The 26,713-nt window shown below is 35.7% G+C and overlaps 1 protein-coding gene across 1 annotated transcript in view; it reads left to right on the top strand.

Moving 5' to 3' along the window:
- MTHFD2L (methylenetetrahydrofolate dehydrogenase (NADP+ dependent) 2 like) overlaps positions 1 to 26,713 on the top strand; it is a 142,255-nt gene that overhangs the window by 3,321 nt on the left and 112,221 nt on the right. Inside the window, exons 2-3 of the mRNA XM_068542820.1 lie at positions 13,945 to 14,129; positions 14,758 to 14,880. Coding sequence (XP_068398921.1) covers positions 13,945 to 14,129; positions 14,758 to 14,880 — 308 coding nt within the window. The remainder of the gene's footprint in view (positions 1 to 13,944; positions 14,130 to 14,757; positions 14,881 to 26,713) is intronic.

Genomic DNA, 26,713 nt, shown 5'->3' with positions numbered 1-26,713 from the left:
TTCAGACTCTCTCCTCTAATACTTACTCAGTTTCTCTCTCTGCTATAGAATTATTTGATTTAAAGATCCTTTTATCCTCATGTGAAGCTTGAAGGACCCAGACTCCAGTTAGGACCATTAGTAAAGCTGATTTTCGATAGCATTATATCAACGAAGATAGAGTTAGTCCCAGTGACTAGCAAAGGCAGTTTCTCAAAGGCATATTTTATTTTGCTGGCAAATCTAGTGTGATTTTCCTATCTTAATGCCTTACCTATTCTAATGAAAATGAGGTATGATAGTTTTTATTTCTAAGCAGTTCTTTTGTCATTTTAAATTTAGAACTAAAAGTTTCACCATTTAGTGATTTATATATTAGTTTTATGTCTGTGTCCCAGCTGTTCAGAGATAATGTGTTCTAAAGTAATGTCTCCAAAATCAAGTTTTCTGATTAAAAAGGATCAATAGATGAACAAAGGAGACTAATACTAATCTCAGATCTTGTTACTCAGTCTTGATTTTAGTAATAATCTAGCTGTTTCTTTAATGACCCATATCTTTTTTTTTTTTTTTTAAACAGTGTTGAGAATTGCTATGGTTTATTTTATTTATTTATTTTTATTTATTTATTTATTTATTTATGGCTGTGTTGGGTCTTCTCTTCTGTGCGAGGACCTTCTCCAGTTGTGGCAAGCGGGGGCCACTCCTCATCGCGGTGCGCGGGCCTCTCACTATCGCGGCCTCTCTTGTTGCGGAGCACAGGCTCCAGACGCGCAGGCTCAGTAGTTGTGGCTCACGGGCCTAGTTGCTCCGCGGCATGTGGGATCTTCCCAGACCAGGGCTCGAACCCGTGCCCCCTGAATTGGCAGGCAGACTCTCAACCACTGCGCCACCAGGGAAGCCCCATATCTTTGTTTTTCAGATGTTTTGAAGTTATATTATCCTTTCCTGTTAATACCCTGATGGGATGATAAAAATAGCAGGAAAGAAACCCACCAGATTATCTTCCATGGTTACATACTCTTCATGGAATTCAATGGAGCTCAATGAAGATTTTTTAAAATAGTTTGGCTTAGGGGTGATTAAGTTGTGAAAGGATGCTTAAAGACATAGGAGCTTGGGTGAAATCTGAACCCAAGAGATTTACTATTAAGAAGTGCAATTTGGACCAGAAAAAAAACCCACCTAATTTGTGTATGGAATATAATCCAAACCTAAATTAGCGTCAAAGGAGAACCCAGGGTTGGAGAGTATCCAAGAAGGCTTATCCAGCTCTTCCACCTAATATTGCATCATATGCATTTTCTGTGTTGCCATTGTTTTTGTTAACATTTTATTGACTGCACCATATTAAGTCAAGTGGCCATTAACTTACCTAACCATCTTGCTATTGTTTAATGTCTAGTCCTTGAAACATGAAATAATTTACTCTCAGATTCAGGTCATGTTCTTGTCAACATCATACCAGCCAGGTTTGTTCACTTAATGATCTGAACTCTACTTGGGTTTCTATAATTACTTTCATTAAAGAATGTGCCTAGAGCCAAGAGACTATTCAAAGATTCGTAATTCTAAAGTGAGGGCATATTATAGTTTAAAATATATGTTTCCTCGTCCCACTTCAGCTATTTATCATTAACTCTGCAATGAATATCATCTTGCCTTTGAATAATCCAGTTGTATTGTTGAAAAATAAATTCTTATTAATATTTAAGGGAACATTAAAAAACTTGTCCAAGATAACATAATTAATAAGTGGTGAAGACAGGATTTGAACCTGCATGATCTATCCAGTGCTTTACTCTACAAGCAATTTATAATTGTTGACATATCTCCCTCTTGCTTTTCCTCTTTCTGAAAACTCTAATTAAATACTGTAGAACTTTTGTGAATCAAGAAAACTGATTTTGCATATAAATCTTAAAAATTGTCTAGTCAGATTTCCTTAATACAGGGTGTCTCTTAGCCTGGGACTTAATGGATAGAATTTAGGGGATCCCTAAACTTAGATGGGAGGTCACTAACTTCTAATAAACTTAGCATTTTCTTCAGTGTTGAATGCTGGCCTCAAACCACAGTAATATTAGTAGTACTTATGATATTGCCAGTGAAAACATAGATATTTTAATAACAGTTGATACAGAGATCTCAAAACATGATACACACTCACCACTACTTAGATATTATGGTAGTAATTAGACTTGCCACTAGATCCTTTTATTTAACGCTTTTAAAAAAAAAGTGATAACAATATTTCAATAAAATTGGTTTCCTTGTAAACCTGTGTATTTTATGTTAAACATTTTAAAAAGATTGTTCTGAGAAGATGTACATCGGATTCAACAGACTGCCCAAGGGTCCTCATGGTACAAACTTTAGCATCTAAGATTTTTTTCTGCAAAAATTATGGATGTTTAGGTTGCTACTGATGTTCTAAGTTACAGGTTAGGGTCCTGAAAGAGTTAAGTTACAAAATTGAATAACAGAATCACACATCATGAAAAGAACTTGCTTTACTTTTTTTGACTTATAAAAGTATAATTTCTGATAAAATTACTTAACGGTGTAAGATAGTATCTAGGATGTGAAATGAAATGTTTTTAAAAGGCCACAAACTTAACATTTCTAAGTATTAATTTACTTTAAAAAAACATTCACTTACTTCGAATAGCTCCCTAGTACTACTGATTGGTTGGTTTTATTCCATATGTAATTTTGCCCTGGTTCCCTTGAGTTTGTTTCATTTCTATTGTACAGTTAATTTGAACTCAAAATCTTCAAATTATGCTCTAAGATACAAAGCGATTAAACTATGCTAAGGACTTGCAGAGATATTTGAATTGCTAATTACCATATTTGGCTTTTTCATCTTTATAGATCATAAAACAGTTTATTGCATCTCTAAAGTTGTGGTTGAAAATGAGATTGAAACATAGATGCAGAAGCAAGATGTGAAGTATACAAATTAAATACACTGTTGATCTTGAGCAGATTTTGTTATTTTACTGTTTTGTGAAGGAGTATTTAGATACACAAGAAAAGTAGTGATTTTTTTCCTCCTGTTTACTACTTTGTTTTACTTAGTTAAACTAAATTAACTTCATTTAATTCTAGGAACTATAAATTTAATTTAATTCTAGGAACTGTAGATTAGGATGGTTGCAGTTTATTTTCTGGGAAGTAAATAGGTAAATAAGCTCATAGAAACAACACTAAATGTTGATGGCTTTTTAGTTGCATATTACTTCTGGTTCTCTGAATACGTCTCCATCTGTTACTTAACAGAAACTAGGAGAGCCATTTTTACAAATCAGCCAATCAACTCTTAGCCAAATCCTCTTACGTAAGGTCAATGGAGACCATTCCCATTATATAGATGAGGAAATTGCATGCCTTTGAAAGCAGTTACGTGACTTGTCCAACTTCATTATAGCCACTAAGGGTGAACCAAGGCTGACACTCGGTACTACTGGCTTTGGGTGAGTAATTTGTACTGCATTGTGCTGCCCTACTGCTAACTCTCCTCCCTAGCCCCTTCATTATGACTTATTCTTTCCTAATGAAGCCATATTTAGTGCTAGCCTAGAAATGGAGGGGAGAATAAAGTGCTGAAAGGGAGAGCTCCTTGTTCTGCCTTCTTTGGGGGTGACTTGCAACATTTCTGCCTTTGCAGGAGATGTCACCTGAGCCAGTAATGACAGGGTGCATTGTGTGAAAGATATCTAAGGGGTCAAATTGACTTCACTTTTGATGTGTATTAATGGCAATGTCAGTATATACTTTTTTGACGAAACCACATTTTTAAGAGTAGAAAAACCCCATTAAAGTAATGAAAATTACATATTTAGAATATTTATTGACTTATATTAGTCGACCTATAAGAGTTCTACTGAAAACTATTTTCAAAATTAACATTTTAAAATATAATTTATACATTAAAACAATTTAAATTTTTAATATTGATTTTATGTTAGCACATTTACATTTTTATGTTAATTATGCGACTGTTAACTTTTAAGATATGACACATTCTTGGTACATATACATACAGTTGACCCTTGAACAATGCAGGGGTTCGGGATGTTGACCCTCCAGAGAGTCAAAAATCTTCACAGGTGGCCCTCTGTATTTGCAGTTCTGCCTTCTCAGTTTCAACCAGCTGAGAATCGTGTTGTACTATGGTACCTAGTTAATAAAAAAAATCTATGTATAAGTGGACCCATGCAGTTCAAACCCATGTTGTTCAAGGGCAACTGAACTTGAATCAGTTTCTTAGCCATATCTTCATTTAATGCCTTGATACTGATAATTTTCTGGAAAAAAAACCAAACATGCTTAATTTAAAAATTAAATTTGCTGTGTTTTCTTATAAGTTGCAAATTACTCTTTTCTTTAGACAGTAGTATTTTTAGTTTTAAAAATACTTTCTCTACAGATGCTAAAGCACCTGGTAAACTCAGAGCAAACTCTTCTAAATTGAACATAGTCTCAGTTCTAGATTTTTTCATGAAGATGTTTCAGCCTAAATATTTTCACAAGTGCTATTTTCATGTCTCATTTCAAAGTACCTTTCTTTGACAAGTATTTAAGATAAAAGTCATCAAATAAGTTGTATCTATTTATGATTTTTAAAATATTTTGCCATATTTAGATGCAGTAAAATGATAGGTCTTCTCAATTATGTTCCATTACATTACAAAATATAAATTTATTCAATGAAAAATAGGAACGTCATCAAAAGTTCTTCCCACAAATTGGGATATTTTAAATTGGGATTATAGATGTATTTGTTTACTAAGTCTGTCATAAACAAAGTACCACAAACTAGGTGGCTTTGTGGAGGAGGGGATACTCCCCTTTTTTTCCTCTTAGTTCTTTTAGCTGGCAATTAAAATGACATAAGCAGATTAACCAGAGAAAACCAAATTTATTAAGTACATAAGGGCATTCACATAAACATGAAGAATTCCAAAGATAGTAAGGCAAGATGAGGTATATATGGTATTCTGGACTAAGGAGAAGAAGGTAAGGGTCTGGGACTTAAAAGAAAAGTAAGGTAATTCACAGGAAGATGAAAAGAGTTAATGTTTGGTGAACAAATGTTTGCTGGGCCATCTAGAGACAGTGGGACACAGAGAGGACTTTGATCAAAAACAGGCCTTGCTAGGTTCCTGCTTGTCTACCACACCTAGTTCATACTTTAGAATGGTTATCTGTTGTGATAGCTCCTTCCTGGAACCAGCCTTCTATCTTAAGTTCTTTTAGGCATTTAGGGGGAAGTTCAGAGGTTTCTTCTGGAGTCTATTAAGCCTTGGTTATTTTCAGCTGGAAATAATCTGCATGCCAGAGTGGCACAACTTGGGGCAGCCTGCCCTGAACCCCATCAGTTTATTTTATTTATTTATTTATTTATTTATTTTATTTATTTTTTTGGCTGCATTGGGTCTTCATTGCGGTGCCCGGGCTTCTCATTGTGGTGGCTTCTCTTGTTGAGGAGCACGGGTTCTAGGCGCCGCGGGCTCAGTAGTTGTGGCACATGGGCTCAGTGGTTGTGACTTGTGACCCCATCAGTTTAAAGCAACAGAAACTTAGCCTCACACCTGTGGAGGCTAGAAGTCTGCAATCAAGGAATCTGCAGAGCCATGCTCTCCTGGCCTCTCGTTGCTGGCAATCCTTGGTTTTCCTTGGCTTATAGCTGCATAACCCCAACTCTGCCTCTGTGGTCATATGGCCATCTTGCCTCTGTGTCTTCACGTGGAGTTCTGTCTTCTCTTCTTATAAGGACGGCAGTCGTATTGGATTCATGGTCCCCTCCACTCCAGTATGACTTCATCCTACACCATAATTACATCTGCAAATACCTTATTTCCAAATAAGGTCACAGCCACAGGTACCAGGGATTAGGATTTGAACATAACTTTTGGGGGACACAATTCAACCCACAACAATAGAATTTCAAAATTGCTTGTATATTGTTTGAGGCATCATTGTTTAATTAGCTCAGTACTTCCCTTGCTTTTGAAGGGGTACATTTCTGTTTGTAAGCTTTGGTTTCGGTATTTGCAATTCACTAAAAGTTTCAAATCTGAAGCCTCCCCCCGTGTCTTGGCCTATTTTTTGAATATGTTAACCATTTCCAACAGATTTTGAACAAAATGCAACACTTTTAGGTCTTTTTGGCTCATTTACAAAATAGATTTCTAAGCACTTATTTCTAAAATCTGTTGTAGACAATGAAGAGAGAGTACATTCCAGTTTTTGTATTCAATATAAACTTCACAATGGCTTTGTAATTTAGTTACAATAAGTGAGTTTATGTGTACAGTATTTGTTAATTTACCAATTTATGCTTTAGTTGGTAGATTATAGCTTGTTTGCATACAATTATGGATATCTTGCTCCATGACCAGTTTCAAGCACATATGCTTCATAGGTTTCTTTGTATTGAAAGTAGCTGACCACCTATCTAGAATACTAGAGTGGGGATTTCTGCTTTGAGAATGATGGGGGCATAAATCAGTGGTTCTTAACTGAGGCTTAGCAGAACCACTTTCTAGATGTTTTTGTGAAACCCTGTGAGAGTTTTAGATCTAGCCTGTAGAGAGCCTCAAAAAGTTCCTGGCAACTCCTTAGCCAGTCTGTCTCAGCAACTGTGAGTACTGTTGTGTTCTGTAAAAGAAATTTTGTCAGCGATGAAGAAAGTTTTCTTAAGAGACAAAAGTACAAACTCTAGAGGCAAAGATGGTTTTCACATTAGAATTAAGAACTTTTCATCAAAAGTAACCATATAATAAGTGAAAACACAAGCCACATACAGGTGATACTTGACGCATAGATATACTTGATACAAGATTAGTGTTCAGAATGCATAAGTAACTACTACAAATTAGGCACAAGTTAATAATCCATTAGAAAAATGGTCAATGGGGAGGAACAGGCATCCCATAGAAGAGGAACTCCAAATGGCCAATAAACCTATAAGACATCCAACCTCTAGTAATTAGGGAAATGCATAGTAAAACCACAACAAAATGCTGTTTAGCTAATTGGTTAATTTAAAAACTTTGACAATATCAAGGAAGTAGAGCAATAGAAATTCTTAAACACTACTGGTGGACTTATAAATTTGTGCAACCACTTTGGAAACAGGTTGACATAAATTGAACACACATGAATGTATCTTATAATATAGCAATTCCATCCCTGGGTGTAAACCTTAGAGAAATATTATAATATTCCATGTTATTTTATATTTATATCATGTAAATGTGATACATATCATATATATCATATATATTATACATTATCATATATAGTATACATATGATGTATATTATTATATTATATTATATTATTATAATTATATAATTATATAATTTTATATATATATTATATTATATATATAATTATAATTATATAATTATAATTATAATTATATTATAATATATTATTATATTTTTAATATTTATAGATATAAACATTAGGTTAAATGATAAAAGAAAGGAATGGAAAGGAAAGCAATGCAATTATAAACCCAAATTTCAGGATTGTGTTTAACTCTATGGGAGAGGATCAGGTTTTGGTAGAGGAGGATTACGAAGACAATTTCAATGACAATGGTAATATCTTTCTTAAACTGGGTGGTAAGTTTGTTAATTTTACTATTATATTTTCCTTTCATGTGTTCTATAGATATTTTGCATCTACTCACTTTTAATATAATTCAAGGTCTGTTTTGATAGCACTTTAAAATATTCTAAGATAGAAAGACATATCCAGAATACTACCTATCTCACCATTTTATTTTGCATATTTCTTTTTAATCTTTAGCCATATGCATGCACATTTTAAGTTATAATTATGTACCTACAATTTTTCATTTAATTTCTTAATTTTATGCAATGAGCATTTTCACATATTGCTGTTTTTATAATTATTATTTTCAGTGGCTGCATAGTAACTCCAACAAATTATAATACAGTAAACAATTTAACTCCGATAATTCCACAAATATTTGATAAACACAATGTGCAAAATACTCTTAGGTATTAAGGATGTCATAGTAAATATAAGCTTCCTGTCCTACACAGCTTAGAGTATAGTGGGGGAGACAGTAATTTTAACAAGGACTTAAGATACTACCTGAGGGTAAAAGCTGGGTGCTGTGGGCACTCATATAAGAGGCAGATCCCCAGGTTGAAGGGGTCAGAGAACATTTCCCAGAGTGCTTTCCAAGCTGAGACTTGAGGACTGTGTGGGAGGGAAGGAGGAACAGATTTGGTGGGGATGTCGGAGAAGTGAGAAGGAGGATGAAGAGTGTTTCAGGTCGAGGGAATAGTGTATGTGAAGGCCCAGAAGTGAGAACCTAGCACAGGTGATAAATGCAGCTATGTGTAGTGTGGGACTTGGTGAGCACAGGGAAGCTAAAGAAAGCTCATGCAGGGGCATGTAAGCTACGGGACGTTTGGATTTGAGTTAAAACTTCCTTTCCTCAGTTTTTCACGTCAAAAACTTTGGAGTCATATTTGACTTCTTTTTCTCACACCCTATACCCAATCTCAGTAAATTCCAGTGGCTCCACCCTCCAAATAGATTCAGAATCAGAATACTTAGCATCTCCACCGCTGCCCCCCTTGCCCAAGCCACCCTCATCTCTTGCCTGGGATACCACTAGCCTCTTAACTGGTGTCCCCACTTGCCCCTTCCTCCCGTAGAGTCTTTCCTCCACATTTTAACCAGTTATCACTGAATAATGAAAACTAGGTCATGAAAATCAGGTCAAAATTTCTAAATGGCGTTCTTTCTCATAATAAAAGCCAACGTCCTTCTGAATGCCTGTAGGACCCTATGTGATCTGATGTCACACTACTTCTCTGACTTCATGTCCTGTTCCGGTCCATTTGTTCTTTCTACTGTAGCCACTGGCCTTCTTTCTATTCATCAAACATACCAGGCACATTCTTGCCTAACGTCCTTTGTACTTGCGGTGTATTTTCCTTAGCCTAAATTCTTTTCTCCAGATAACCGCATAACATATTCCTTCATTTCCTTCATTTATGCTCAGATGTTACCCGATTAATCAGAGAAGTGACACCTTAACCAACCTATGTAAAATGGTAACTCTGGCCTCCAGATGTGCCTTTTTTCCCCCCATGTTTCACGCATGATATGTTAAATATTTGTTTTTAAAAAAAATTTGCTTATGTCTTCTTCAACTAGAATATAGTTTCCATGAAAGTGAGCAATTTGTTTTGTGCATTATTATTTATATTCCTGGTGCCTAGAATAGTGCCTGGCACATACATGGTTTTCAATATGTATTTATTAAATTAATAAAAACTGGACATGTAGTACAGTTTTAACAAGGGAATGGATATGATTCCATTTGGAAAACCACTCTGGCTGCGGTGTGGAAAATGGACTAGCAGAGATCAAGACTTGAGCCAGGGTGAATTCTTAGGAGTGTGTGCTTCTGTGGCTGAACATTTGAGTTGTTGCTGATACGTAACATTTTTCAACAATGTGCATGTTGAAAAAAACCTCGTTTCTTTATGCACTAAAGTCTATATGAGCTATTAATGTGTGTGTTTACCATTTCTTCCAGCATATGGACAGATACAGGCATTCTCCCATTGAGCCTCCACTAAGTCCGGGTTGCTTCATTTATCCTTATATTGTGTCTCCCATAGAGCCAGGCTTGCTGAGGCTCTGCAGTGACTGAGGGAATCAGTGGGATGGGCCAGCTGCTACTGAAAATGCTTTAAGTCCCTATTCATAATTGGGTGGCAGTCTTTTGGGTGTTTACCCATAAACACCAACTAGGCCAGGCCATATCATGTCAGCTATAATTAGCAAGCTGAATTAGCACATTGGTACTATAATGTAAAGCAAGCCCTGTCACCTCAGACCCCAACGAAAAATGTGCAGTCAGGTTTAATCTGTAGGTAGATTGTCTTTTTGGAAGTCAGGAATCAGTTTATGCCATTGTCATCTGACATTCTCAGGGTCACACAGCTTTGTAGTGTCTAGGCCATAATTATCCTGGATTATGTTCAGTTGTTGCCAGTTTCACAATAACCTATGACTAAATCATTGTGTTTAACAGAGAATCAACTAATAAAACATGTAAGCAGCTGCACTGCTATTCACATGCTATAGAATGCAACATGGAGCTCAGATGGTTTTATATTTTAAAATGCAAAATGTATGTTCTTTACTATAAGAGTGACTTCTAGTCTATTAGCAGATAAATTTGCTTCTATAGCAGAGTATTTTACCTATCTGAATATTGCTGGCACAACTTAATTTTTGGAAAGTATTTTTTTTTAACTACCTGAAATTGTTTGCCATATCTGCAGCCCTTAGTACTTGTTAACATAGGAGGTCCTTGTTTTCTTAGTATTAAAAGTCCACTTAAATGAATCAATAACAAATGAGCAACAGGAATTCAAAGTAGATAGTGAAAAAAGTTCATTACTTAATCCTGACAAAATTTAAACTCAAAAGTGAATGTATTTTATCTTAACTTGATTTAGTCTAATAATTATGTACTAATTATTAGAATGTACAAAGACACAAATTACAAAAGCTCACTCAAGAAATGATAGATAACCTGAAGAGCCCTCTGTATTAAAAAATTTTAATTTTTAGTTTTAAACCTCACCACAAAGAAAGCTCCAGGACCAGATGGCTTCACAAGTGAATTCTACCAAACATTTAAGGAAGAAATAATACCGATTCTACACAAACTCTTCTGGAAATGTGAAGAGGATGGGATACTTCCTAACTCATTCTGTGAGCGCAGTATCACCCTGATACCAAAACCATACAAAGACAGTACAAGAAAAGAAAACTACAAATATCTGCCATATACATAGCTGCAAAATTTTTTTAAAAAATTGATGAAATCCACAATATCTGGAAAGGATATGTGGGAGGTTTATCCCAGGAATGCAAGGTTGGTTTAACATTGGAAAATTAATCTTATTTACCATATTAAGCGACTAAAACCAAAAAAACCATTTGATCATATGATCATCTCAATAGACACAGAAAGAGCATTCAGCAGTATCCTGATATAAAGTCTATTCAGACTAAGATAGAACTAAGTCATAAAACTAAATGCGTAACCTAAACCCATAAAACTTCTAGAAGGAAACATGGGAGAAAACCTTTGTGACCTTGAGTTAAGCAAAGATTTCTTATGCACAATACCACAAGCGTGATCCGTAAAAGGAAAATTGATTAAAATACATCAAAATTGAGAACTTATTATACAAAGGCACAATTAAGAGAATGAAAAGGCAAAGCATAGACTTGGAGAAAGTATTTCAAATTATATATCTGATAAAGGACTTGAATCTAGGATGTATGAAGAACTCTCAAAACTCAATAAGGAAACGACCTATTAAACAAAGGGCAAAAATTTAAATTACACAATTCACCAAAGAAGATAGGCATATGAAAAAAATATGCACATGAAAAAAAAATGCTCAACATCATCATTCATTAGGGGAATGCAAATTAAAAGCACAGTTAGGTACTATCATATATCCACTAGAATATCTAAAATTTAAAAGACCGACCATATCAAGTGATAGCAAGTATGTGGAACAACTGGAACTCACATATACTTCTTGCAGAAATGTAGAATGGTACAACCACTTTGGAAAGCAGATTGACAGTTTCTTACATATTTAAACATATACCATATGATCCAGCCATTCTAGTCCTAGATATTTGCTGGAGACATGAAAGTATATGTGCATACAATGACTTGTACATGAATGATTGTAGCAGCTTTATTTGTCATGACTAAAAACTGGAAACAGCACACGTATCTCCATCAACAATTAAATGGATATACACAATTTGATATATCCTTACAATGGAAAACTTCTCAGCAATAAAAAGAGATGCACTATTGATACATACAACAACATGAACGAATTTTAATTATGCTAAGTGAAAGTAGCTAGATGAAAAGGAGCATGTAGTGCGTGATTCCATTTTTATAAAACTCGTGATAATACAAACTAATATATAGTGACAGAAAGCAGATCAGTGTTGTTTGGAGGCATGACAGGGACAGATAGAATGGTGAGATTACAAAGGGTTACCAGGAAACCTTTGAGGGTGATGGATACGTTCATTTTCTTGATTGTGGTGATGGTTTCTCAGATATACACATATACTAAAACATCAAACTTTACGCTTTAAATATATGCAGTTCATTGTATATCAATTATACTGTAATAAAACTATGACCAAAATTAAGACAGCGGAGCAAGATTGATACACTGCATTTACCATGACCTTCCATGTCTTGAAAGTGGAAAGTAGACAAAATTAGAATCAAAAGTAGAGTTTACTTATAATTGTATTGTCTAACCAATGTATATTTGCTCAGTTAATTGTTTACCCATGGTTATGATTATTATTGAAATATACTTTTGTGTTGAACTGAAGAAGTGGTTTTCAAACACGATCACGCACAAGAATACCTGTGGGGACCTGTTAGATGTGCAGATTCCCAGGCTCTCTCCCCTCTCCCAGGGATTCCGAATCATGGGTGTGGTCATGGGGTCTAGGAATATGCAAGTTCAGTAAGGTTCCCAGGCAATTTTGACGTATGTATCCATAGACCATATTTCAGAATCACTTCTTAGCAGAACATTGTTTACATCAAAATTGTTTGAATCTGAATGAACTCTGTGGACCACTGGTGCCAGGTTGATATGGAATATTCTCAATCTGGTCTATGTATGTGTACATCAACCTATTAGGGAGGGGGGTTGACTTATTTGGAAGGGGCAGCAAGTTTGCATGTTGTTTGTGCTGGCTGATATTCATGATGGCTGCTCTCACTAGAACATAGAAAATGTACAGGTGCTTGAAAAAATTAAGTTGCTATAAGGTTTTTCTTTCCTCCTTTTCTTCTCCTTCACAATATTCATTGACCTGCTTTTGATATTTTGTGTAATATTCATGCGCCATAGATCATGCTTTCACCAGGCCTTTCAATAGTGAAAGGACAGGGACCCCAGGAAGAAGGAAACATCTTTTACTTTATCGGGTACCTTTAAAAGCTAAGCATGCAGTAGGAGCTACGTTAATTCACCACTTTCAAGTTTGAGATCATGGAGAGCAGGAAAACCTTCCCATAAGGCGTTTTTTGTGCCTTTCCAGAGATAGATTTATGTCATCTATCAAAGTGTAGTATTTCTTACCTACTTAAGCACTTAAAAACTGCCAGGAAGTAATGTTTTGTGCAGTTTTTCTATTAGAAATGATGCCATGGTGTGGGTGTTTGGGTAGGGGGGCAACTGAGCCTTACTGGCCTGGTCCCCACAGTAATCAATGACAAGCATGGCAAGTCTGGCAGCTGTTGTCACAGTTGTCCTTGTCCTGGAGCTGTGGGATAAAATTTTTCCTTGAGTAAGTGAGAAGAGTTGTGTAGTACGGAGCTCATGACTTCAGGGTCTTGTACAGGATATTCTATTAAGAGTGAACTGACTTTGCCTTTGGGTCAAAAGGCTATCGGGCCACGTACATACACCATGGCCTGGAGCTTTGAAGATGGGTGCCAGTTTTAACTAGACTGTACTGATCTGTCTCTTCTGAAAAAAATAGCAGAGCTTTTAATACAGCCAATATTCTAGAGCCAGTATTCTAGATCTTTAGTATGTGGTTTGATAATTGAAATATATATATATGTGAAAGTTATGTATACTATAGATAGATTGTAATGCAGAACTAAAAAGCAGAGTTGGACTCCTTTGAAAAAATTATAAATATATTTTTGAACCTGAAGAATGAGCGTCAAATATACCTGAAAGAAAGCAAATTTTGGTTGCTCACTTGGGGAATCATAAATGTTTTGTCCACTCTTGTACCTTAAATTTATGTGGTTGAATATTCCTTATTGCCTTTTTAGTACTACGTTTATTCCTTTGTTTTCCACAGACATGACGCAATTATTATCTCAGGAACTGAAATGGCCAAACAAATCCAGAAAGAAATACAGCGAGGTGTGGAATCTTGGATTTCCCTTGGGAATGGAAGACCTCACCTCAGTATCATTTTAGTGGGTGATAACCCAGCAAGCCACACATACGTCAGGAAGAAGGTCAAAGCCGCTGCTGCTGTAGGTGGGGACATGTTTTAGTTGTACTTGTTACTACGTGTTTTCTGGTTTTACTTCAAAGTGTGATAATTATGAATGATAATTGTCAACTAAGTGCTGTTTGAATGACATGTATTATTATTATTATTTATTATTATTATAGATTATTTAGTTACCGAAGTTTATATTCATTTCTTACTCTTTTTCTTCAAGTTTCTTATTGAATCAATTCAGTGTGATTTCAGATCCTATGGTGAGATGTGAGAGCAACATGTTACATTTAAAGGGCCTGTTTTTTTGCTTTAATCACATGATAAACCTGGCTAGTTCACTCTGTCAAACTTGGCCTAATCGTGGTGGTGGTGGTATTGGTATTCTTACTCTCTTCAAATCCACTAACAGTAGCTTATCACAGATGAGCGCGATTTGCTAAATGGCTTACTGGGCCAAAGAATGCCTGTGAATCACGAGAAAGTATCTGTACTATTTGAAAATTCCCTCCTGATGGTGCTTTGCACATGATTTTTGTAGAAGGGCCTTTTCTTCCAGTGGGATAGGAGCAGAGGGAACCAATCACGCACTGTGTAAGACGCCATCAATGAAAAAACACATCTTTTTGTTAAAGTGACTTTCTGTACTTGTTTTTCTTCCAGGTATCTGTAGTGAGATCATTCTAAAACCTAAGGATGTTTCTCAGGAAGAACTTTTGGATATAACCGATCAATTGAATATGGACCCAAGAGTCAGTGGTATATTAGTTCAGTTGCCACTGCCAGGTACATAACGCTCTTCTATATGTCTGGTTTGGTTAGGAGCAAGGACATCTTTCAACATTATATCATGACACTGCAAATAATTTATAAAATACGTTCAGAAGGGGACTAGCTCTTATATTAGCATGCAATTTCTGAATGACGTTTACAATGACTGAAAATTGTGAAAGAAAAATTTAGGCTTTGACAATACATCCAGTTCTTGTTTTGCACAATAGTGCAAAACCATGAAAATGACTAAGTTGAAACTGGACAAAGCAATCTTAGTAAATCAATAGGAGAATAACAATTGTTCTGTGACCTTTAAAATGTTTTCTCAAAACACTAAAAACTCTCTTACTGTGGTTTATAAATGTATAAGGAAATGAAAAATAGTAAAATTAATATTTATTCAGTACACTGTAATTTAAAACGTTAGAAACATTGAGAATTAAAGTATTTTATTTCATTGCCAAAATCTTGTCAAGAGGAGTTTGAACAGTTATTTGCCTTCTCATCATACGACTTATAATATGGAGCAAGCATCTTTTCTATGCCTTGGTGAATTGAACTGTCAAATTCTTTTTAAGTTTGGATCAACTTCCATTTTGTCCTTTGTCCTTTCAAAGTCATGAGATAGCTCTGAGAGTTTCTTTAATGTGAAGTTTTGTTCTGGTGTCACTTCCTCTGGGACGTTGTCATCCTTTTTGTCACAATCACGTTCCTCATTTATTTTGATCAGTTTGCCGTCACTAAGTTCTTATGGCTGCATAGCTACATTGCTCCAAAGGGCACGGTGTCAACGTTCCAGGGTCATCCCCTATTTCTCGTACAACCCATTTACATTCAGGTAGAATCCTGTTGAAGCGACTTTATCTTGTTTTTTACATTCATGGCTCTTACCTTCTTGCTGGCCTAGGTCTCTTCTATCCTTGCTTTGCTGTCACCATCTTCAGATCTTCTATTCACATCCAATTTCATTTCCAGCATCATCACGTTTTACTTCTTTGTTGCACTTTCATCTTTATGGGCTGATAGCCTCTTTTGATTACTCACTTTTGTGAAATGTCAAGTGAGTTTATCACTGGAACACAAGGAAGCAACATGATTTGCTGTCTATGTTTGAACTGAATAACAGATGTGCAGTGACCAAGCACTGACAGACTTTGAAAGAAGTGACATGTTAGTCACTGATCATGATGCTCATCTGTTATTTACATAGTGATTTTTGGACCGAAGAGCTAGCAGCTCTTATATAATTAGTCACAGTTAATATGCCATGATAACTGAAATTTGAACTGTGTTGTTGGAAGGCTGCTGTTACTTGACTAAATTGTGGCTCTGAAATTTGTACATATTTCAATGAGCAAGACAAGGACTGCCTGAATATTATAGATTACAGTAGTTTTGTGCAGTTTTGAGTTCTTCTGTAAGTTCTGACTTGCAGAAAGTAAAGCTGTATGATGCTATCACCTGGGATCTTTGTATAGTATTAATTTTTAATTTATCCGATGATATAACTTAATATCTTAGTATATGTTATAACATTTATGCTGTTTAAATTACACCCAAAATTCACATTTCTAATTATTTTCCTCCAATACGGCTGCATTTAAAAAAATCAGAAAGTTGGAAAGGATGTTAGAAGTTATCAAGGTTCCCGCCAAAATGCTTCTGACAGATAATACTATAGATTCATCATGTTAAAATTAGCATAGTGATTTATCCCTCACTTTTATAACTACAAAACGAATTCAACACATATAGCACGCTCATTTGATATCATAGGAGAGTAAGGTCTTGAAAATATCAGGGGTATATTAACATCACAAATCTGTCCAAAAATTTTTGACATTGGGTTTAAACCCAGTTGTTCGGCTCATGCAAAGCAAGAATCTTTTTTTTTTTTTTTTTGTACTGTGTTTGCCAAGCAATCTTCTTGTGGTTTACAGTTTTTAAATTTCCCCCACTTATATTTGTATTACATTCAAATCATTATAGAAAACATATCACATTTCCAAATATCTAGTTTGTCTTCAAAAATTAAATTCATGTCTGTAGAAATTTTACCCCTTTATGGGCAATATTCCTTTTTGTTAAATTTATTAGCAGTTTGCCACTAGATGGCACTAGTGATCTGTCTGTACTAAAATCAATTGAGTCCTGTGTTCATTTTAGAAGGTGAGAAGCCTAGAGCCAAAGGGATGATAACAAATATTTGGATGCTTTGAGAAAGGGCAATTTTCTATCTAGCTGAAAAGCCAATAATATACAAAATAACAGTGACTAAAATGTGTTACGTTAAGCATGTATTATGTCTTAGGCACTTCACATTTATTGATGCATTGGATCCTCACAATAACCCAATGGTGGTGGAGCTCTTATTATGTACATTTTACTGATGATGGATTTAAGGTACAGAGAGGTTAGGTAACTTCCCCTAAGATCACAGAGCTGGTAATTGAGCTGGGATGTGAATCCAGGCAGACTGGTCCCTCATGCCATTACCATTATGTTACCACCCTCACCAGCATGCCGTGTTAGCTAGTGAGTAATGTGTGCTTACTAGGTGACAGGTATTCTTTTATATGGATGATTTTATTTAATCCTCAAAACAGCCTTATGAGTAAGAATTACCGTCTTCATTTTACAGATCAGGAGACTCTATATTACTTAACCTACATTATACTGGGACATGTAGTTTGTTGGTTACTAGAAAAAGTTGGATAACGTAGGAAATCATAAAACAATGCATTTTACCTTAAACATTGTATTATGACATAAAGTATTTATATATTAATTCATCAATCTTTTGATGTAGGTTGTTGGGGAGGAAAGTTTCCTCTTCCCTTCTAGGTTCTTCTGGCTGGTGACCTGAGATAGATTCACAGGAGAAAAACAAACAAAAGTTTAATAACATGTGTACTTGGGAGAGACCCAGGAAAACTGAGTAACTCGCCAAAATGGCTGAAGCTTTCACCTTAAATACGATCTTCAGCAAAAGACAAAAGAAGATGTTGGGTGTAGTGGTTTGGGACTTCAAAGGGGAGGAAAGCAATTCACCTGGAGATGCAAAAGCAGATGTTTGCTGGGCCATGCAGGGGCAATGGGACACAGAGTGGACTTTGATGTCTAGGCGCTGCTGAGTTTCCCCCAACACAACTAGTCCATTTTCTTTGCAGATATTTCTGGAGATACCTCTATTCTGGGAATAGGTCCTTGATCTAAATTCTTTAGGCAGCTAATGGGGAGGTAAAAACACAGACTTACTGAGTCTTCTGTTTCTTAAAAATAATCAGCCTAAAATAATCCTTATGCCAAAGAGACATTTTGGGGTGGCAAACTGTGCTTCCCTACAAGATCCAAGTCTCTATGGAACCTACTGTTTGGAATTTTGTGTTATCTTCTGGCATTAATAATACCTATGAATCACTGCCTATAATTTTCAGTTTGAGATAAAACGAAGTGAAAATTCATCTATATTTTTAAAGTGTCTCCCAGTGTTCATGGTTGTCTTGTCCTTATCTAAGTCATTACTAATTCTTTTTAATTCTCGAGTCTTTTGAGAACATTCAACTTAGTCTTCATAGATGTAACAACTGTTTGTTTGTACTGTTTTAATTAAATCACATAATTTACTGTGAAAGTACTGGCAAAAACAGGTTGAGAAGTACACACACTTGTCTCTTGATTATCATGAAACTCTCCTGGTAGGTGCAGGAGTAGTTTATTAATTACATTCTGATATTCTTTCAGCAAGCCCTGGGCATCAACCTGCATGCTTTAAGAAGACGTGGAACTCATTAGCCATTTTGATAGGTTGTGTTGGGGAAGGGCAAATTTCCCCTCTATCTCTCTTGAGTTCTGTGGCTGGGCTACTACACAAGACAGATTAAAAGGAGAAAAAGAAACAAAATTTAACTTATGCACATGGAGGTCCCACAGTCATGTGACCTAGGAAGTGGCCAAAGCAGGCAGCTTTTATACTTTTTAGACAAACAAACAATAAATTTGTGAGGAATTCACAGGACAAAGAAAATTAGGCTTTGGGTGCTTAATTAGTGAAGAATCTAAGCAGAATTTGAGTTTGGGATGGTAAACTAAAGGAGTAACAAGTTTTGTTTACATAAGTTTCTTGCCCCAAATTCCCTATCTCTGGAAATCAGGGTGTCCTTCTACCTTCAGATGCAAGGAGTGCACCTTTCATGAGAGATTTATTTCCTACTTTCAAGGAGACAGAGAGGAGGGTCAGAGTGTCCCTCTTACAATGGCTCTTTCTTAAGTAACTAATTCAAAATAATTAATATGCCATTGAGGCGTATTTTGGGATGGCCTGCCCTGAGCCCCAACAGTTGGCTATGTGCAAGTGGATTGAAATAGCCTCTCTCTGGTACATGTCTTATAAGATTGTTATAATGAACCAATGAAACAATAAGCAAATGAACAAATGAAATGATTCTGGTTAATTACATCTCCAATTTTCCATCATTTTGTTAATAATCTGGATTCCAAGTTATTTCATGATTAGAAGTCGGAAATTATTTTTCACAATTAGGACAATATCTTGAGCAATAGAAATTCTAAATTAGAATTATAATTCTGGTGTTGGAATACAAGCTTGCATAAGGATTAAACAGAATGTGCAAGCAGTTTTCATGCATCTCATTTGGGTAAGAAAGCAAAGAAATGAGAGAGAATTCTGTCCTGTTTGATGGTAATGAATCTATCACAGGCTTAAGCCCATGCTTTTGTTCAGGAGCTGTGTGACTTTGGTCCGGATTGAAAGTACTCAGGATAAAATTGTGTGTCCACAGTCACATGGTCTGGCTGTTTGTCCTGTAGCTGGTCCTACATCTAGGGAGAGATGAAACAATCATATGTGAATGCTTCCCTACTCCTTTCCTAACTGTGCATAGATTCTGTCAGTATCAATAAGTGATCATTTTGTCAAGGCCAGAATGATGTCTGCTATTTGTGTTGTATATATTTTTCTCCTAATTACGTATTATTTGCTTTTAGCTTTTATTGAGTTACATCTATTAAACTTGTATTAAAAGTTATATCATTTGTAGAGTATGTCAACTGAAGAAAAATGCACACCCTAAAAGTTGAGAGTTAAGTTTTATTTGGGGACATTACTGAGGACTGTAGCCTGGGAGACAGCCTCTCAGGTAGCTCTGAGAAACTACTCCAAAGAAGTAAGGAAGGAGCTAGGATATCTAGGAGTTTTTGCTGGGAAAAAAAAAAAAAGGTAGTTGAACATCAAAAGATTACTGCTAATCACAAAAAACAGACATCTCAAGTTAATGATTTTAGTGATTTTCTATGTATGGGAAGATGCAAGAGTCTGGGCTCATTGAAGTTATTCCTTAGATATGCATCTTAACTATCTAGGGTCAGTATCCAGAACACAGAATGTTTCCTGTTTTTCTCCATCCTGAATTACCCTCAGGGTGCACTGTTAGGCAGGGGGTGGGGTGACTACAGTGGTTGATAGCTTGATGATGGGCAACATTTGTTGTTGACTGGAATGGCAGGCAACATTCCCTTTCCACAAGTATGTGCCAGTTTGTAGTGTTAAAAATAAGGTGGAATAATGGTCTTTAAAAATTGGGAACCAGTGACATTCTTTTTCAACTAAAGCAATGAAAGGGAAATGATAATGTCCACAAGCTTGAAGCACACTGGAAATTTGCTCTAAATGTTTGTTGTAGGGTGGTGTTTGGTACAGGGTGAATTTGGTTTAGAAGGGTTTAAATTATATGAATTATATGAAAGCATTCAGATGTAACTCTAGAAAACAGCAATCACTCAATTAAATTTTAATGTGGTTTTTTACAACTACTGCTCCATGATAACTATTACTAGTATTAGTAATGACGATTTTTATCATTTATTATTGCCAGACATTGTTATAAAGTGCTTTATATACAAGAAATCATTTAACACTCACAACAACCCTTAACAGTAGGTACAATTTTTTTGATCTGTGGTTTATAGTTAAGGAAACTGAACTGAGAAACTTGTGTAAGGTCACAACAAGTGAGTAGCAGAGAAGTACCAGGAGACCCAATTATAGTATTCTTTCAATCATAATCACAGTCCCACAACTGAGACTGCAAGTCAAGCACCAAGAGAGGTGCTTACTCACCCTTTTGTATTTTCTTGCTTTCTAAGAAATCTACCTCTTGTCTATTTCTGGGAACAAAATTATTAGGTAGAACGGGAAAACTTATTCTATCTTATCTATCTTTTTCTAAAATAGTTTTTCAAATATTTCCCTTCATTTATCTAGTTTGAAGCCTTTGAGGATTAACATCTTCCAATTTATGTAAGAGGATTGAAGAGAGAAATCAGAATGAAATACAGGATTAAAGGATTAAATATGGAGAGGGCGAGTAAGAAAAGTGAGAATTCACAGTGTAGATATAACAAAGACAAAATTTTCTAGAATTTAGTAGGCATAAAATGTGGATATTGACCTAATTAGTGCATGTAGATATGTATATTTGTCTAAAACTTGATTCTTCATTTGGAGAAAAAAGGTCTTGCTATAATTGCTCTTCTTGAGAGCTTATGGAATTTATGTATGCAGAATACTTTTTACTCTATTTTTAATGTTCTTGACCAGTGTGGGAAATTTTCATCACTCTGGACTCCTCAGTTTTTGTAGAGCTTCTTTTCTGTTTATTTCTAAATAACTTCTAAATTAGACTTGACCTTTGTTATAGCTCCCCCCCTTTCTTTATGGAGAAAAATGATTCCACATAGAGTATTTCATTGCTTTTTAGTAATATGTTTCTTCCACTAGACTATCAGTTCCATCAAAGCAGGGGGAGTTGGAGTCAGCATTTTTTTTCCACCTTGCATCATGGTAGACTCTTAGTGAATGTTATTGCTGGAATGAATGAACCCTGTAGTTTCACAACTATTGCTTTGTGTGTATGTGTGTCATTGAAGGTTCATCCTTCTACCTATTCTGCTACATCTAAGAGAGTAGTGTGTAAGTTCTGTCACTGATCAAGATTTGGTGAGGATCTTATACCCCCATACCCTTGAAGGCTTCCTAAGTGATAGTATTTATTATACAAAGGACGTGCTAGGATAATGTACATTTTATTACTTGAATAGGACTTTAGCCTCTGACCTCTTAACTACACTGATTAGCTTTCAAACATACTGGGACTTACCTTTCCAACTTTTAGGCCTTAGCTTAAATGCCACTGGCTCAGGGAGCCTTTCCCAGCCCATACCTTCTAAAATTACTTTAATTCTGTCAATTCCTATGTTAGATCTGCTTTTTTCTATGGCAGACAAATAAAGTACTCCAAATATCCACATGTTCCCTTACATTTCCCAACTTCTCCTAGGTTGGGGCCATGTGACTTCTGGTTACTGGACTGTGAGAGAAAGTGACTTTTTTGAGCCACTTCTGGACTGAGATGGTTAAAAGCTATGTGGCCCCCTTTTGTTGCAGTTTTCATGAAAGCTACGTGTTATAGATGACTGCCAGTTATGAGAAGAAAAGAAGTGGGATTCTTTTTTTTTTTTTTTTGAACTTCGGATTTATTTATTTATTTATTTATTTATTTATTTATTTATTTATGGCTGTGTTGGGTCTTCGTTTCTGTGTGAGGGCTTTCTCTAGTTGTGGCAAGTGGGGGCCACTCTTCATCATGGCGCACGGGCCTCTCATTATCGCGGCCTCTCTTGTTGCGGAGCACAGGCTCCAGACGCGCAGGCTCAGTAACTGTGGCTCAGGGGCCTAGTTGCTCCATGGCATGTGGGATCTTCCCAGACCAGAGCTCGAACCCGTGTCCCCTGCATTGGCAGGCAGATTCTCAACCACTGCACCACCAGGGAAGCCCCAGGAAGTGGGATTCTTAACAGAGGCTTACGTGAGTAAGAAATAAGTATCCTTTCATAAATGATTGGGATTTCAGATTAAACACACACACACACACACACACACACACACACACACACACAAACACAAATGTGATGAAAACTATAAACACACAGATCTAAGAAGCTCAACAAACTCCAAGCCCATAAAATATGAAAAAACTATACCAAAAACACAAAAATCAAATTGTTCAAATGCAGTGTGATAGAAAAAATGTTGAAAGCAGCAAGAGGGGGGGAAATGTCACATTATATAGAGAGAAACAAAAAGAAGGAAATAGCAGATTTCTTGTCAAAAACAATGTAAGCAAGAAGACAGTGGAACATCTTGATTTTTAAAGTACTGAAAGAAAAAAAAAGCTATTGATCATGAATTCTATACTCAGTGAAAATATCTTTAAAAACTAAAGGCAAAAAAGCATTTTTTAGACATTTAGGAAGAGTAGAATCCAGACAGAGCTGAAAACAATCAACAGCACACCCACACTATAAAAAATGGAAGTCCTTCAGGCAGAAAGAAATGATACCAAATGAAAATATGTATCTAGCCAAAGGAATGAAGAACAATGGAAATTGTAGCTACATGAGTAAGTATATCTGATATTTTTCTTATTAGTCAAATAATTTTAGAATATAATTGGTATTTATCCCAAAATAAAAACAATTTAATGTGTGGTTTGTAGCATGTACAACAATAGCACAAAAGTCAGAAAGGAAGAAAGGATTTTATTGTTAGATTTTTATGCTATATGTGAAGTGATATATCACTTGAGGGTAGACTGAAATAAGTTAAAGCTGCATACTATAAAATCACAAGCAGATACAGCCACTATGGAGAACAGTATGGAGGTTCCTTAAAAAACTAAAAAATAGAACTACCATACGACCCAGCAATCCCACTACTGGGCATATACCCTGAGAAAACCATAATTCAAAACGAGTCATGTACTGGGCTTCCCTGGTGGTGCAGTGGTTGAGAATCTGCCTGCCAATGCAGGGGACACGGGCTCGAGCCCTGGTCTGGGAGGATCCCACATGCCGCAGAGCAACTGGGCCCGTGAGCCACAATTACTGAGCCTGCGCGTCTGGAGCCTGTGCTCCGCAACAAGAGAGGCCGCGGTAGTGAGAGGCCCGTGCACCGTGATGAAGAGTGGCCCCCGCTTGCCACAACTAGAGGCAGCCCTCACACAGAAATGAAGACCCAACACAGCCATAAAAAAAAAAAAAGAGTCATGTACCAAAATGTTCATTGCAGCTCTATTTACAATAGCCAGGACATGGAAGCAACCTAAATGTCCATCATCGGATGAATGGATAAAGAAGATGTGGCACTTATATACAATGGAATATTACTCAGCCATAAAAAGAAATGAAATGGAGTTATTTGTAGTGAGGTGGATGGAATTAGGGTCTGTCATACAGAGTGAAGTAAGTCAGAAAGAGAAAAACAAATACCATATGCTAACACATATATATGGAATCTAAGGGGAAAAAAAAAAAAAAGGTCATGAAGAACCTAGTGGCAAGACGGGAATAAAGACACGGACCTACTAGAGAATGGACTTGAGGATATGGGGAGGCGGAAGGGTAAGATGTGACAAAGTGAGAGAGTGGCATGGACATATATACGCTACCAAACGCAAAATAGATAGCTAGTGGGAAGCAACCGCATAGCACAGGGAGATCAGCTCTGTGCTTTGTGACCACCTAGAGGGGTGGGATAGGGAGGGTGGGAGGGAGGGAGACGCAAGAGGGAAGAGATATGGGAACATATGTATATGTATAACTGATTCACTTTGTTATAAAGCAGAAACTAACACACCATTGTAAGGCAATTATACTCCAATAAAGATGTTAAAAAAAAAAATCACAAGTAACTGCTAAAAAAACCCCACACAGCAAAGAGTTATAGCTAATAAGCCAGTAAAAGAGATAACATCCAATAGTTAAAAATGTCCAAATTATTCTAAAGGAAGAAAGAAAATGGGGGAACAATAGATTTAATCACATAAATGTAATGTATATAATCCAGTTTGATGTCAGAGGTTGTCAGATTGAATAAAAAACAAGACCCAACTATATGGTGCCTACAGGAAATACATTTTAAGTATAAGGATCCAGAGAGGTTAAAAGAAAAAGGATGTAAAAGACACACTATATTAACATAAATCAAAAGAAAGCTGGAGTGGTTATGTTAATAGCAGGCAAAGTATATTTCAGAGCAATGGATACTACCATGAATAAAGAAGGTCATTCCACAGTAATAAAGGAGTCAGTTTATCAAACAGAAATACCAACCTCAATTGTTTATATACCTAAGAAGAAAGCATTAACAAAAACTAATAGAATTGTAAGGAAAATAGACAAATCCAAAATTATAATCATAGATTTTAGTACCCCTCTCTCAATAACTGAGAGAACAAGTGGAGAGAAAATCAGTAAGAACAAAGATTTGAAGTAGAATATCATCCAATTTGATCTAATTGACATTTACAGAACACTCTCCCTGCAAACAACAGAATACACATTTTTTTTCAAGTTCACATAGAACATTTACCAAGAGATAACATATTCTAGGCTATAAAGCAAATCTCAAATATAGAAGGATTTACATTACCTAATGCATTTTCCCTCACCACAATGGAGTTAGATTAAAAATCACTAGCAGAAAAATATCTGGAAAATTCCCCAATATTTGGAAAATAAATAACATCTAAATAACCCATGTGTCAAGTAAGAAAATAAAAGGGAAGTTAGAAATCACTTTTAACATTTCAATGAAAATACAACATATCAAAATTTATGGTATGCTGCTAAAAAATTACTTAGGAGGAAATATATAGCACTAAACACCTATCTTAGAAAAGAAGAAAGGTCCCACATCAATAACCTCAGCTCCCACCTTAAGATACTAGAAAAAGAAGAGCAAGTTAAAGACAAAGTAAGGACAAGAAAGGAAGCAATAAAGATCAGGGCAGAAATTAATGAATTAGAAAACAAAATAATAATGAAGAAAATAATGAAATGAAAGCTAGACTATCAGGGAAAAAGGAAGATACAAATTACCAATATCAGGAATGAGAAAGATAACATCACTATAGATTTTACAGATATTAAAAAGATAAAAGGGAATATGTCAGACAACTTTATGCCAGTTAATTTGGCAAATTAGAGGAAATGGACTACTTTCTTGAAAGATACACACTGCCAAAGTGCACGCAAAAATAAATAGATAACCTGAATAACTCTTATTAAAAAATCGACTTGGTAGTGAAAATCCATTCCACAAAGAAAGCTCCATGTTCAGATGGCTTTACTGGTGAAGTCTACCAAATATTTAAAGAAAAAATAATATTGAAGAGGAGGAAATACTTCCTAAGTCATTATATGAGTCCACCATTACTCTGATACCAAAAAACAGGCAAAGACATTACAAGAAAGGAAAACCACAGAACAGTATCTTTCATGAACATAAATGAAAAAGGTATTAGCAAAATTTAACAAATAAAATCCGACAATATATAAAAAGTATCATTCATCATGACCAAAATTCATCATGACTTTTATTACAGGAATGCAACATTGGTTTAACATTAGAAAATCAAACAATGTATTTCACCACATTAACAAACTAAAAATGGAAAATCATATGATTATCTCAATAAATAGATTAACTTTTTGGTAAAATTCATTGATTCCTGATAAAAAGCTGTCATATAACTAATAATAATAAAAGGGAACTTCCTCAAGCTGATGAAGGACACATATAAAAAATTCACAGCTAACATCATAGTTCATTATGAAAGACAATATTTTCCTCTTATGATCAGGAAGAAATCAAGAATGTCCATTCTTATCATGTCTATTCATGGAGATTCTAACCGACACAGAAGGCAAGGCAAGGGAAAGAAAATAAAAAGCAGATAACATGATTGTCTATGTAGAAAATCCA

Source organism: Eschrichtius robustus, chromosome 4 (genome assembly GCF_028021215.1).
Source record: "Eschrichtius robustus isolate mEscRob2 chromosome 4, mEscRob2.pri, whole genome shotgun sequence".
NCBI classification, from domain to species: domain Eukaryota; kingdom Metazoa; phylum Chordata; class Mammalia; order Artiodactyla; family Eschrichtiidae; genus Eschrichtius; species Eschrichtius robustus.
Note: the sequence above shows the minus strand (reverse complement) of the source record. Positions and strands in the feature narration are given on the sequence as shown.